Source organism: Lepidochelys olivacea, assembly GCF_965140295.1.
Source record: "Lepidochelys olivacea isolate rLepOli2 genome assembly, chromosome: 1".
NCBI lineage: Eukaryota > Metazoa > Chordata > Testudines > Cheloniidae > Lepidochelys > Lepidochelys olivacea.
In genome coordinates this window covers 116,451,769-116,466,404 of record NC_140411.1, presented here as the reverse complement: position 1 = coordinate 116,466,404, position 14,636 = coordinate 116,451,769, and the positions used below count along the sequence as shown (strand labels likewise).

The 14,636-nt window shown below is 43.0% G+C and overlaps 1 protein-coding gene across 4 annotated transcripts in view; it reads left to right on the top strand.

Moving 5' to 3' along the window:
- The window catches only part of NCK2 (NCK adaptor protein 2), a 159,998-nt gene extending 147,700 nt beyond the window's left edge, over positions 1-12,298 (top strand). For 3 of the 4 annotated variants that reach the window (XM_084616835.1, XM_084616833.1, XM_084616834.1), the window contains one exon: positions 11,184-12,297. In XM_084616835.1, the coding sequence (XP_084472961.1) occupies positions 11,184-11,378 (195 nt within the window). In that variant the 3' untranslated portion in view covers positions 11,379-12,297. Of the gene's footprint in view, positions 1-11,183 lie in introns of all 4 variants that reach the window. The other variant, XM_084616836.1, reaches the window with a different exon arrangement.
- The last annotated feature ends 2,338 nt before the right edge of the window (positions 12,299-14,636 follow it).

The window sequence follows — 14,636 nt, the reverse complement described above, 5'->3', positions numbered from 1 at the left end:
GAGAGTATGAATGTTTCAGTAATAGTGTGCTGTGACACTTCTGTATTTTTATGTATTTTATATATTTTTATGTCACATTTTGTAAGTTTTTAAGTGAGGTAAAACTTGGGGGTTCAGAAGACAAATCAGACTCTTGAAAGGGGTTTAGTAGTCTGGAAAGGTTGAGAGCCAGTGAAGTAGAACATAAGGTTCCTCGCACAAGTTGCCTGTTCCTACAATAGTTCCCTGTCATAATGGTTGCTGCTTCACCTGGAGAAGCAATACTGTCATGAGGGGTTTTGAGCTGTCGAAGAGGGGCCTTTGAGCCTGGTGATGGTGGATGTGAGGCAGGAGGGGGAGCCTCAATGCATGGAGAGTTTCATGTGTGCATCAACGGGGCAGATAAATTGGTGAATGAAATTATGGATGATAATTGAGAGGGGAGGGGTAAGACCGTGAAGGGAGATTGAACATAAGAACCGGCATACTGGGTCAGACCAAAGGTCCATCTAGCCCAGTATCCTGTCTTCCGACAGTGGCCAATGCCAGGTGACCCAGAGGGAGTGAACAGAACAGGTAATCATCAAGTGGTCCATCCCCTGTCACACATTCCCAGAGTCTGGCAAACAGAGGCTAGGGACACCATTCCTTACCCATCCTGGCTAATAGCCATTGATGGACCTATCCTCCATGAATTTGTCTACTTCTTCTTTGAACCCTGTTGTAGTCTTGGCCATCTAGACTAGATGAGCAGAAATTGGGAGTTTGAAAGACCAGTAAAAGGGTTAGAGAGGTATAACTATAATTTTTCCCCACCCTGCCCTTTACAGTGAGTGTACCATATTTCTTTGAGTGCTTGCAATGTCCATTCCATGTTAGGTGTGTGCGCACCATGAGCCGTCACCAGAAATTTTTCCCTCTCTGGTACCCGTCGGGTCAGCTCTGGTGCTGTGCGCTCATAAGGGCTCCAGCCAACACCGCACCTTCTCAGTTTCTTTTTTCGCCTATGATGGTCACTGGAACTGCTCTTCTTTCTTCAGCAAGCTCTCCTCAGTGGAAGACTCTTCTCTGTGGTCTTAGTTTACTACCTTCCCTTTGTTTCTTTTGTCCCAGTTCTTTATTTCTAGTTTGGACAGTTGTGAACTTGTACATAGTTAGTTGGCATTTTCACCATTTTAGCGGAGTCTTCGTCTGCTCCCTGTACAGGACATGCCTCGGTCTCTCGGTTTCAAGCCCAGTGCCTCCTGCAGCAAACCTATGCCTGTTAGCGACTCACACTCCAGTTGTCTGAAGTGCCTGAGAAAGACTGATATCAGCAGTTGCTGCCAGATCTGCCGGGATTTCAAAACCTGTACTGAGAAAGGCCTGGAGACAAGGTTAAAGTCCCTCCTGTTGGAATCAGCATCCCGACTCTCGTCGTAGCCAGTTTGGCCAGACTCAGCACTGAGTATGTTGGTGTCAGTGCAAAGTGCTCCTCCCACCATGAGAGTCTCTGCACCGTTCACCCATCACCTGTGCCGAAGAAAAAACATAAGAAGCTGTTGGCTGAGAGAGGGTGTTCCCCAACTCTGAGGAAAGTCACGTGTGGGGAGCACAGTGGAATGTGACCTGAGTCTGGCCACTCCTCTGATTCTGAGGGTGATACCGTTAACTCCGTCCTTTATGTCCATTGAGTCCAGTCCTGGATCAACCTTCAGCACCAGAGGGACCAACAGGATCGCAGTGCTGTCTACCTCGGACGTGTTTGTTTCAGCCAGGGACTTGCGGGAGCTTTCGGTGTTGCTGGTGATGGCAATACAAGAATCAGTGACGTCGGTGCCAGGGAGCAGAATGGAGCATGTTGCCCTGAACTCCCATATGGTACTGTCAAGAGGGAAACTGTCTCTGCTGTCCTTGACACAGGTCTTCCCGACTTGTCAGCGTTCCCCAGCACCAAGTGGTATCTTCCTTCCATGGTCCCTGGAGGAAGGCTCATTGTCAGACTCGGAAATGGAATAGTATCCCCATCCGAGAAACTGTTCCCAGTCGTCCGTGTCCTTCCCCCCCCCCCCCATCAACTTATCCGGTTGTGGATCCATGTGCAGAAGTACGCCCGAATGCTTGGGCACTGGCCTATGCAGATGCAATGGCCATTTTGGAAACTCTGGGTTTTTCTCCAATGCAGGGACTCTCTTCCAGGCGCTAATACTTGGCGGTCTCAGAGAGGAGAGCACCTCTGGCCAATCGAGCAGCATTGGACCTGGACGCCGGTACCAAACCTGGTACCAATCCTCAGGATCGGATCAGAGCAGGCGAAGAAGAGGATCACCCCTGCTGGTGCAGAACTCCTCATCCTCTTCTCCAGATGAGGCAGTGTCAGGGGTGGGCATGTCACCTCCCCATGATGACTTCAGAGCCCATTAAGAGCTCTTGAAAAGAGTGGCCTTTGAACCTCTGGCTGGAAATGGAGGTTGTCAAAGAGCCCTCCCACAGCCTGGTCAATATTTTGACTGCGGCAGCCCTATCAAAGGTGGCTCTCCCTCTCACTAAGGCCATCGTGGGCCAGTTAAAGCTCTGTGGGAAAACCCCATCTTCCCTGCCTTCCACCTCAAAAAAGAGCCAAAAAAATAGTATTTTGGTCCCTCTCTTGGGTATGAGTACTTGTACTCCCACCCCCTCCTGGGTTCCTGGTGGTCTCAGTGGCAAACAAGAGGGACAGACAAGGGCAATAAGCTGTGACCCCCAAGGCAAAAGACTAGATCTTTTTGGTAGAAAGGTTTATTCTACAGGAGTTCTACAGCTCGGCATCTCCAACCAGCAGGCTTTTGCTGGGGAGGTACGATTTCATTGTCTGGGACTTTATGTTGAAATTCAAGGACTCGCTTCCCCAGGAATTCAGGCAGCAGTTCTCTTCTTTGGTTGAGGAGGGGAAGTCTGTAGTCAGGGCTTTCCTGTAGGCTGCCCTGGACGCGGCAGACTCGGTTGCTAGATCCTTAGCTTTTGCAGTAGTCATGCGCAGATGCTCTTGGTTCCAGTCCTCGTGACTGGTAACAGAGATCCAGCAGTCGATTCAGGACCTTCCACCTGAAGATGCTTCGCTCTTCTCAGAACAAACAGATGCAAAGCTCCGCGGTCTGAAAGACTCCAGAGCCACCCTTAAGTCCTGAGTCTTTACACCCTGAAGCCTTCAACAAAGCACTTCAGGCTCCAGCACTCCAACCACTTCTCAGCTCCACCGCCCCGTCGGGACCTGCAAAAGAAGCAAAGCAGGTGTTTTAGACACAAGCAGTTCCCCCGTCTACCTCAGGGTCTCTACCTGGCCTGCCCAGATACATGGGAGCAGCCAAACAGAACTTTTGATGGGATGCCTGAGGTCATTATACCAGTTTCCGTGCCACTTGATCCTGTCCCCCTTTTGTTTTCGGACCACCTGTCCCACTTTGGCATGACATGGTCTGTTATCACCATGGAGTGCTGGGTGCTAAACACTGGAGAAAGGAATTATACGTTCTAGTTTATTTCCACTCCCCACACATTCCTTCCTTTCCTATTCCTCTTCAGGTACCCTTCTCATGAGCAATGTCTGGTGCAGGAGGTGCAAGCCCTCCTCAGCGTGAGAGCCGTGGAGGAGGTTCCTCGGGACTTAAGAGGGAAGGGGTTTTACTCCAGGTATTTTCTAATTCCAAAGGCCAAAGTGGATCTCTGACCCATTTTAGACTTGCACCACCTCAACGGCTATCTCAAAAAGCTGACTTCTGCATGGTCTCTGTGTCCTCCATCATCCCCTCCCTAGATTCGGGGGACTGGTATGCCACCCTCAACTCAAGAGACGCTTATTTTCACATCTCAATTTTCCAAAGCCACAGGAGGTTTCTCAGGTTCATTGTAAATCAAATTCACTACCAATTTATGGTTCGGCCTTTCAGCAGCCACAAAGGTTTTCATGAAATGCATGGCAGTAGTGGCAGCCTTCCTGAGAAGAAGAGGGGTACAAGTCTACCCGTACCTCGATGACTGGCTGGTCAAAGGCCAGGCCCAGGTGGAGGCCATTATCCACTTCCATACAATTGACCTTTCAGGTGCTGGGGTTTATAAATGAGCAGAAGTCTACCCTTGTCCCTGTACAAAGGATAGAGTTTATCAGAGCAGTGCTTGATTCCTCACAGTCAGGGCTTTCCTCCCAGAAGCCTGTGTCCAGACAATGGTGTAATTAATAGCCCAAGTCAAGGCCCACCCAGTCACGACGACCCATTTCTGCCTTAGACTTTTAGGCCACATGGATGCATCCACATAAGTAGTGCAGCATGCAAGGCTACGCCTCAGATCGCTTTAAGCTTGGCTGGCCTCAGTATACTCACCCAGTCGCCATCACCTGTACTTGGTGCTCACAGTTTGTCACCAGTCAGAACAGGAAATGTCACCATTCGCTCCCTGCAAGGCCACAGCCCGGGCTTACTCACAGAAGCTTTCCTGCTCTGTTGGACTGGACATCTGTTCTACAACTTCCCCTCTGTTCCTCTAGTGCATAAGGTCCTACTGGAGATCAAGCGAGACAGAACGCAAGTCATTCTCATAGCCGTAGGCTGGCCCCACCAACACTGGTTCGACACGCTGTCAGTATCGACTCTGATGCTGTTACTTCTCCTCCTGGACCTGATATCTCAGGACCACGGTCAAATACTCCTCACCTGACAGCTTCCACCTGACAGCTTTGAAACTCCATGGCTAAATCCTGAGGAGTTGGCCTGTTCGGAGCAAATCCACCAGGTTTTGCGAGGTATCAGGAAGCCTTCTACCGGAGCAACATACCTTGCCAAGTGGTAGCGCTTTTCCATTTGGTCTTCCCAGCAAGGTCTCTTGCCCGCACAGTCGTCTCTGCTGGCTGTTCTGGAGTATTTGCTGCATCTGAAACAGCAAGGTCTGGCAATTTCATCAGTTAAAGTACACCTGGCAGCGATTTCAGCATTCCATGAATGGCTGATCGGTTTTCTCAGATGAGATGTCTGTTCATTTTCTCACGGGCCTAGAAAGATTGTGCCCTCAGATTCGAGAGCCTATTCCCCCATGCGACCTGGTCTTGTCAAAACTCATGGGGCCTCAGTTCGAGCTGCTGGGAATATGCCCCCTGTTGTACCTTTCCTGGAAGATGGCCTTTCTAATAACTCACTTTGGCCAGGAGTGTCTCAGACCAGGGCTCTTACATCAGAATCCCTGTACACAGACAGCTTTGCCCTCACCCTGCGTTCCTCCCAAAGGTGGTTTTGCAGTTTCACAATAATCAGTAGGGCCCTACCAAATTCGCGTCCATGAAAAATGTGTCATGGACCGTGAAATCTGGTCTTTTGTGTACTTTCACCCTGTACTATACAGATTTCACGTGGGAAATCAGTGTTTCCCAAACTGGGGATCCTGACCCAAAAAGGGGATGGGGGGAATCACAAGGTTATTGTAGGGGGGGTCACAGTATTGCCACCCTTATTCTGCACTGTTCCCTTCAGAGCTGGGCGGCCAGTGAGTGGTGGTTGCTGACTGAAGGCCTAGCTCTGAAGGCAACAGCTCAAAAGTAAAGGTGGCAATACCATACCGTGCTATCCTTAGTTCTGTGCTGATGCTGGCAGCAGCATTGCCTTCAAAGCGGGGCTCTTGGCCAGCAAGCACCGCTCTCTGGCAGCCCAGCTCTGAAGGTAGCACTCCCGTCAGCAGCAGCATAGAAGTAAACTTGGCAGTACTGCAACTGTCCTACAATAACTTTGTGAGTCCCCCACAGTCCTCTTCTGGGTCAGGACCCCTACCTTTACAACACCATGAAATTCAGATTTAAATATCTGAAATCATGAAATTTACTATTTTTAAAATCCTGTGACCATGAAATTGACCAAAATGGACTGTGAATTTGGTAGGGCCCTAGTAATCAGGCTATTTTTCTGCCTTTTTTTTCCCTGAAACCTCTCACAAACAGGGAGGAGCAAAATCTCCACACACTGGACGTTAGATGCACTCTGATATTATACATTGAGAGGATAAAACTGTGCCATAGATCTATGTAGCTGTTTGTAGCAGTAGCAGACAGGATGAAAGGCCTTCCTATTTTGGCTGAGCGGATCTCATCCTGGATCACATCGTGCATTCACACATGCTGTGAGCAGGCGGGGGTCCCACCACTGGCTATAGTGACAGCCCATTCTATGTGAGCACAAACTTCCTCAGCAGCTTTCCTGGTCCAGGTGCTGATCCAGGACATGTGCAGAGAGGTGACTTGGTCATCAGTACATACATTTTCTTCCCACTACACCATCACCCAGCAAGCTAGAGATGATGCCAGGTTTGGTCGAGCCATGTTGTGGTCAGCATGTCCATGAACTCTGATCCCATCTCCTATGGTACTGCTTGGGAGACACCAAACGTGGAACAGACATGTGCAACACATCTCGAAGAACAACAGTTACAGAAAGGTTAGTAAGTGATTTGTGACCCAACACCAGCCAAAATCGATCATTTGGGCAACACAGCTCTGTCTGCTGGATACCTAGGCAGAGTAGGTGTGTTCATGTAAATATAGTCTGGTCCTGAAGCCTTCCCCCAAACCCACCCTCCAGCTCATCACTAGCTGTCAGGGGAGAGCTCATTCAGACCTTGCTTACAAATCATAATTTGAAATTATTAGCTTGGCCAACATCGCCAAAACAAATGCACTGAACTTCTCATGAAAAAACAACAGCTATGTGAGGCAGCTAGTTCTCTGTTCATGCTTTTCAAACCTATTATACATTTTTCAGGTACAAATGTTTTATCATCTATTGTATATGCTTTTAAAGTGTATACTGTTGACCAACCGGGGGAAGGGGGGGTGGGGTGATGCGGAAATTCAGGTAAATCCCTGATGGGGGAGAAACACTCACAGGCACCCTGCCGTGATCCTATGCTGTAGAATCACCAGACAACCTTACAGGTTCTAGAGACTCAGATTTACTTGTAATGTGCTTTTAAGGAGTGTATGCAAGTTCTGAGGCTTTTTTGCAAGATAGGTTTGCATGCAAGCCATCTAAATATAGCAGTTAATTCAAGTGGGAGAAGAGAGAAAATCTGCCAGAAGCTGAAAGAGAATGGCCAAAAAACAGTTTTAAAAATGAACAAACAAACAAACTTGGAACAAATCCAAGGACAGCAGGGAACCAATTCAGGCTGCATTCAACCACCACGCTGTAGCATGGTAATATTAAGAGTAAAGAGCAGTAGTTTACACAGATATTTTTTAAAACATTCTCTAAATATTTAACTTGTATATTTGCAGTGAGAAGAACCCAAAATAAATACAAGTCCAATTATTTTCACAGATTCTTCTTGTATTCTTGTTACTCACTAATTTGAGGCGAATAAAGGGGTTTCACATTTTTCCAACAGCTGTTCAAGCTCTTCCATCTCTTTGTACCAGATGATGGCTCTCGCAAGAGAGTTAAACAGGCTGTTCCACAGTTTTAAGACGATGAGTTCATCAAAAGGGTGCAACTTTACAACATGCTGTGGTGAAAAATAAGCAATGCTAAATTCTTCTATTATACAAAAATCTAATTAGCAACTTTGGGACTGGAAAAAATATGAAACATTGAGTATTCAATCACAACTGTATTTCAAGTGTCAGAAAAAGCAAAGCAATGTGGTGGTAGCAGCCGATAAAGTGAGCTGTAGCTCACGAAAGCTTATGCTCAAATAAATTTGTTAGTCTGTAAGGTGTCACAAGTACTCCTTTTCTTTTTGCGAATACAGACTGACACGGCTGCTACTCTGAAACCTGTCATACTGGAGTTTGTGTGTCTACATGACATGGTAGTAAGTGTGGGCCAGTGGCTCGGGCATAGGACTGAAAATCACAGGGCATAGGTTCTGTTCTGAGCTCTGCCACTGACTCACTGTCGTAACCTCTCTGTTCTTTATCTTTATAAAGATAACAATACTTACTCACCTTTGTAAAGAGCTTTGACATGTATACTTGAGATCATAGCTTTGAGGTTCTGATAACTACACTGCACCAAATAGGAGGGCACTAAATCTCCACAATGCACAAAAGGATTAGCTTGGTTGGTTTTGTTTCAGACATGATGTAGCTTTTTCAGTTCCGTATTTTGGCATTCTGTTTATACCTGTGTTTTCAATTGTAATAGGGATTTTTTTCAGTTAGTATTTTTAAATGAGTTTTGCCTAGGTGTTACCTACAGAAGAGAGAATTAGAGGGACTTTAATATTAAGGTTTGGTCTTGTTTCTCAGACTCACACAAGCTAGTGTTCTATTACTCCCTTCCATGCTAGCCCTACTAAATTGTTTCCTACAGGCCTATGTTGTTAGTTTTAATATTTAAAGTAAAGTTAGTGGCATGCTATCCATTGCCAGTTCCCTGTGATACTTCTGTGATTCGGCAGGCACAGAATTTTCAGCAGAATTCATCCCTTGCTGCAAAATCGTGCTCCAGAGTCTCCGCTATAATTTTTTTAAATGAATGGTTCTAGCTCTTATGATTCAAGAAGATGATCTTGAAATCATGAACAGATTTGAAAGCAATACAGTGCAGAGAGCCTGCAGCAATAGCTCTGAAAACTGTGAACTGCCCTATTCATCTCAGTCGGGGCCCATGGACTCTGCAGTTCCACAGCATCTGGCTTTTGCAGGCAAGCTGCTCATATTTTGTATTCAGTTTCCCTTCTTGGTCAGGACTGGCCTGCAACTGTCTCTTGCTTTCCAGTTTTCCTCACTAGGGGGAGTTAATCGGATTACAGTGAAACCTCTGCACTGTTCCTTTGAGCTCAGGCAGGAGGGGGTTAGAGCCAGAGCTAACCTACAATTTACAGCCAGGGAGTGCGGGGGGAGAGATGGGGAATGGAATCTAAGAATTTATGCTGGCAAGTAGAGCTAGTCGGAAAAATTCAAATGAAATGTTCATCAGAATTTGTGGATTCATTAAAAGTTAAATGTTTCACTGAGATGGTTCAATTTCAGCAAAGTTCCAGTTGAACCCAGGCAGCAATCCGCCAGAACCCTGCCAGTTTGCCTGCCCAGCTCCTTGGCAGACCACATTGGAGGACTCTTTAGTAGAGAATTTAGAAAACGTTGGTTTTCATTCCTAATTGGAACAAAACTAAATGGTGAAATATCAAAATCCTCAATGAAACTGAATACCATTCTCTGCACAGCTCAACTGGCAAGTTAGACTGGCTGGGGAATAGTGCAGTAGCTGAAGCCCTTGGATCCAGGGAAATGAGATGTAAAACCATCTACAAGCTCTGCACTCCTGTCCTCCTCATTTCTTTGACACATGCAGACAGAGGGATGGCCTGAGCCCATCTGCATGGACAGCATCACAGGAGCAAAGTCCCAGGGATTGGAGTTTGGCTGTCTGGAGAGCATAGTGAAAACTCGTCAACAAAAGTAGTCACTGTCAAAAATAATCTCTCATGAACGTTATGACAATAAGAATTTTCAGTTAAAATAGACATAGTTCTGTTTTTGTGTGGGACTGGAGGATTGGAATAAATGGTGTTTCATGACAATGGAATAAATTAATGTTGTTGTGGAATTTAGGAGTTGTTGCCACAGAAATTAGGAGTTGTTGCCATGTGTTGTGAACCTGGTCTAATTGTGTCACTAAGTACACAGGACTTAGAATATAGAATGCATTCACAGTGATGTTTGTTTGATATACCATAAGAGCTTTGATTATGTTCGGTACCGGAAACATTGATAGAAAAGTAAACTTAGGCCATGTCTACACTACAAAATTAAGTCAACCTATCTTCCATCGGCATAGGGCTGCCGCAGTAATTACATGGCTTGTGCTTTTCCCCACTTTGCTCCTTGTGTCAGCAGTGTATGTCCTCTCCAGGAGCGCTTTTATTGATTGTACTGTCAGTGTGGGGTATTGTGGGACGCTTCCTGAAAGACAGTAACAGTCTACGTAAGCAATGCAGTGTCTATGCTGATACTGCTTTGACCTAATTACTTCACCCTTAACTCTATGCCATTTGTGGAGGTGGAGTTAAGTTGGCGTAGAGGGGCAGTTACATCAGAGAGAGCGAAATGTAAGTGTAGACTCTTCCATAATTTATGTCGAAGTAAACTGCCTTGTGTCAATCTAACTCTGTAGCATAGACAGACCTTAGAGGTATAGTCAGGTGGACATTCACTATGTAACTTTTGATTTATATAAATGTTGCTATCATTATTAAACATTTATAGTGCAGTAGAGCCCAACTTCAACAGTTGGGTCCAAAATTACTGGGAAGAATTTAAAGTGAGAATTAGTATTAAATTTAATGAATGTTAAATGAAATAAAAGCTACAAATTGGAAGTTCACTCTTTTTTAAAAAATTAGTGTTGTCAATTGCTTTTTAAAATAGAGTGGCAGTAGGATGGAGGAGTGGCCAAACCATGTGTGAGCAGGGGGAAATGTTGTAGACATGGAGAACTTTTGCAGCCATTTATTTATGTTCACTTTAGTGCTATGTACCAAAGCAATCGATGTGCTGGTACATTGAAAAAGTTGTTGTATGTCAAAAATAGTAAATGGAATAGTTCTGTTTTATCTTTCAAATAATTTTTAAGTTAAAAAAATTAATTTCACTGTACATGGTTAGTATTATATTTGGGTGATTTGTATTGTAAATGTGTATTCTGTGTCCTATACTACTTTCTTAAAATTAAAATAAACAAGAACTGTTCCTCATTTTTTTTTTTAGTTAAGTTAAAGGGTGGAAAGTTTTTCTTTTGTAACACAGAGCAAGAAAGGCCCTCTTGTGGTCATGATTTTAAAAAGTCATGGGAATTTTCTCTTCTGTGCCTCAGCCAAGCAATATTGTAATAAGAATATTGACTTTAGGGAGAGTTTATCAATAGAAGAAACCATGCATGACACAAGTCTTTTTCTGTTCTTGTCATTCTTATGATGCTAGTTTGAGCCAGTAATTTTTGCACTATTTGCAATTTAGTCATGTAACTTGCTACTTTAGACTATGTATTTTACTGATCATTTACTGCACATATTAATAATGCGGGAAATTATTTATTGAATAATAGACATTTGGATTTCTTAAATAGCTAAAGCACCATATTGTAGAACAAAGAATAGAGTATATTGTAGTTACTTTATATCACAGTTTGCTCCTTCAACCACAAATTTGTGTGTTCTCTTTGACCGCTTTGTAATAATTCTTTTTCTCTTTCTCTCTCTTTCAACAGCCCAGTGACTTCTCAGTATCTCTAAAGGCATCAGGGAAGAACAAACATTTCAAGGTGCAGCTTGTGGACAATGTCTATTGTATTGGCCAGCGTCGATTTCATTCAATGGATGAATTGGTGGAACACTACAAAAAAGCTCCCATCTTCACCAGTGAACACGGCGAAAAGTTATATCTTGTGAAAGCACTTCAGTGACGTTGAAGATAGACTATGCCACCTAGGCCTCTTATAACTTTCAAGCCTTAGGTCCTAATTCACTTTTATAGAGCAGAGCAATCTACTCCCTGAAGCAGGCTTAAAGGATGGATTCTTTCCAAAGTGTTTGCTCTGTTGGTTGTTATTGTCCTTTTTTGGTTTGGATTTGTTTTGTTTGCCTATTTTATCTTTTTGGTTCTGTTAATCTCAGATGACCTCCCCTCAGGTTGAAAATTTCACTTAAATGGGCGTTGTAAGCACTCACTTTCATGCCTGAGTTCTAAACTCCCCTCTTCTGTGTACGTTTACATAGTTAGTTCCAATAAACGAGGGGTGTTTTCAATTCAAAACAGTGTTAATCTGTTCAAATTGCTCATGCTGACAGAACTGTTCATTTGAGAGACATCGGACACAGTTTGAATGCACTGAAGCTGCAGCTAATTAAGTGAGATATAGTAGACATAACAGTTGTGGCAGTGAGTTCTGTAGCTATTTTGCTTACCAAGTAGTATATTACAAAAATTCCTAGTTCCTAGAAGCACTCTTTACACTGTACTCTGCTATTACATTGCCTCTTTAACTCTTTGTAAAGAGTACACTAATTAAAGCATTTTGTAATAGTACTTCTTAATCTACTATGGTAAGATTGTAGTAAAAGAAAACTATCTAGTGTATTTTGGTCTGTAATTGCAACAAAGAGGAATTTTCTTTTTTACATTGATTGCTAGAGAAAGAATCATTGAATTGTAAAGGCTGAATGTTTTGGTAATCTACAACCAAATGTGCCATCCACATAATGCTTTTTCCTCTTGCCCTTCTGCTTGTTTGAATTAAACAATTATGTATTTAATTCTCGAAGTAATATGTATCTGTAGCTGATTGTTGACACTAATACAGAAGATTAATAAAAACTGATCTTGGGGTGGGGCGGGCGGGCGTGCTACCAACACTATTATATATATAGATCTATATATATTTGCTTTATAGAGAAAATCTTCAGGGTTTACAGAGGATGGTGGGATTGGTAGTAGGAGACACACAGAATGTTTATGAAGAAAATGCATTTTCTCTTTTCTTTACATTTAAACTCCTTTATGGTTTAAATATACAGTCTTGAGATGGCACATTCCTGAGATTGAAGAAGGGATCTTGAGATCTCAAATTCTTGCATACCCAGTTTTTTGGATATTGTAATAAAACAGATATTATGTCAAGATGGAGTACTGGATTTATCCTTGAGTGGTAGTCATGATGTTGGTTTAGTAAGGTGAAATAGTGTAAATATGGAATTTGTGTATTTTGAATTTGGTCTAAGAAGAAAAAAATTTGAGCAACAATACTGTAGGTAATGAGAAATACTCTGTATGTTTTCAGTATTGGTTACTACGATGAGGAAGACCATAAACTCCTTTAATGAAAATGCAAAAGGAAACCATTTCCTAAGGCCTTCACCTTTTGTTTTATTTGTTGTTTTATCTGTCACTCTGTAATGTGAATAGGACTTACACCAATGCAGCATGATTTGCTTTGATTTAAATCATCTTTGCTATGGAGTTGCCCTGGTGCACTTGCACAGGTGGCTGAAAACCCAGTGTCAGAAAGGCTTGAAAAAGGGTTAAAAAAAGAACAAGATAAACTCATGGAGGATAGGCCCATCAATAGCTATTAGTCAGGATGGGCAGGGATGGTGTCCCTAGCATCTTTGCGAGAAGCTGGGAATGAGCGACGGGATGAATCATTTGATGATTACCTGTTCTGTTCTTTCCCTCTGAAGCACCTGGCATTGGCCACTGTCAGAAGACAGAATACTGGGCTAGATGGACCTTTGGTCTGACCCAGTATGGACATTCTTATGTTGAGGGGCAGACACTGTTTTGGAAGTTTTACAAACCTATTGTTTTCTTATCATGCCTGTGTGCGCACGCTCACTCCCGCCCCCCCCCTTCCTCTCCCCTTTTAGATTGCTTCATTTTTTCAATAGAATCTACTAGTAAAAATCAGACATCTGCTTGACTTCTATAGGACAGCTTTGTAGTGGCACCACTGATTAAGAGTGACCCAGATCTTTATAGTCACATTGTTATCATAAAGAGTCCTAATTTGTGGACTGCCATCTCCAGGCAGTGGCCAAACATTAGGAACTTAGGAATTTCCATACCAAATTAAGGTTTTTTTCTTCACCCTTCTCTGGACTCCCTCTATATGGAGATCTAACTGAACGCTATACTTTAAATGAGGGGGATACCACAGGTTTATATAATGCCTTCACAATCTTGGTGTTGTTTTCTATCCCAATCTTTATATATCCTAACATTGTTTGGTTTTGACTGCTGCTATGTATTGAGCAGAGGTGTTCATTGAGGTGTCTACAGTGAGAGGACAGGTCTTTTTCCTGAGTGGTTACAGTTAATTTATAACCCAGCAGTGTTATATGAGTAGTTCATATTATTCTTTCTAATGAGTTTTAGCTTGCCTTTGTCAATGCTGAATTTAATCACGCTGGTTTGCTGGGTCCCTCTGCAGTTCCTCAGTCTCTTGTAGTCTGGACCGATCTAAATAATTTTGTCTTCTACAAGTTTTTCCACCTAACTGATTCCAATTTTTTACAGTTGTTTGATGATTATACTAAACAATACTTGTCCTAATAAAGATTGCTGGGATATTCTACTGTTAGAATATCAACTTTAGGAATAATTGGAAACTATTTCTGTTTCTCAGCCAGTTTCTACTCCCTGACATAACCTTTATCTGACACTCCATGACTGCTTAGTTTCCTTAACAGCCTCTTGTCAAAGGTTATTGGTTTTTTGTTTTGTTTTATTTTTTAAGATTAAAGAAATTAATCCACTTGTTCTTCAGCTCCTTTTTTCATTAACAGGGCTTAAAGAATTTTAGTAGATTAGAAAGACATGATTTTTCTTTATATAATCATTCTGATTTTTCCAAATAATATCAGATTTTTCTAAGTGCATTTATTCTATTTTTAATTATTTCAACCAGTTTTAGTGGTGCTGCCATTTAATGTTTTTCTTGCCTTTCACTTCCTTTTTTTTAAATTGAGTCACATGCACTCCTTCTCTGAATCTGTTAAAGTACACTGCTGTATCTAAATGCAGTAATAGTTCAGGTTTCGACGTTTCTGAATCAAGGAATATTTCCAACACACCTCTGAACAACATACTAACCCACAGAGACCTTTCGACCAAGACTACAAAAAGGAGGATTCTGGGTGGACTCCTCCTGAAGGTCGAAACAACA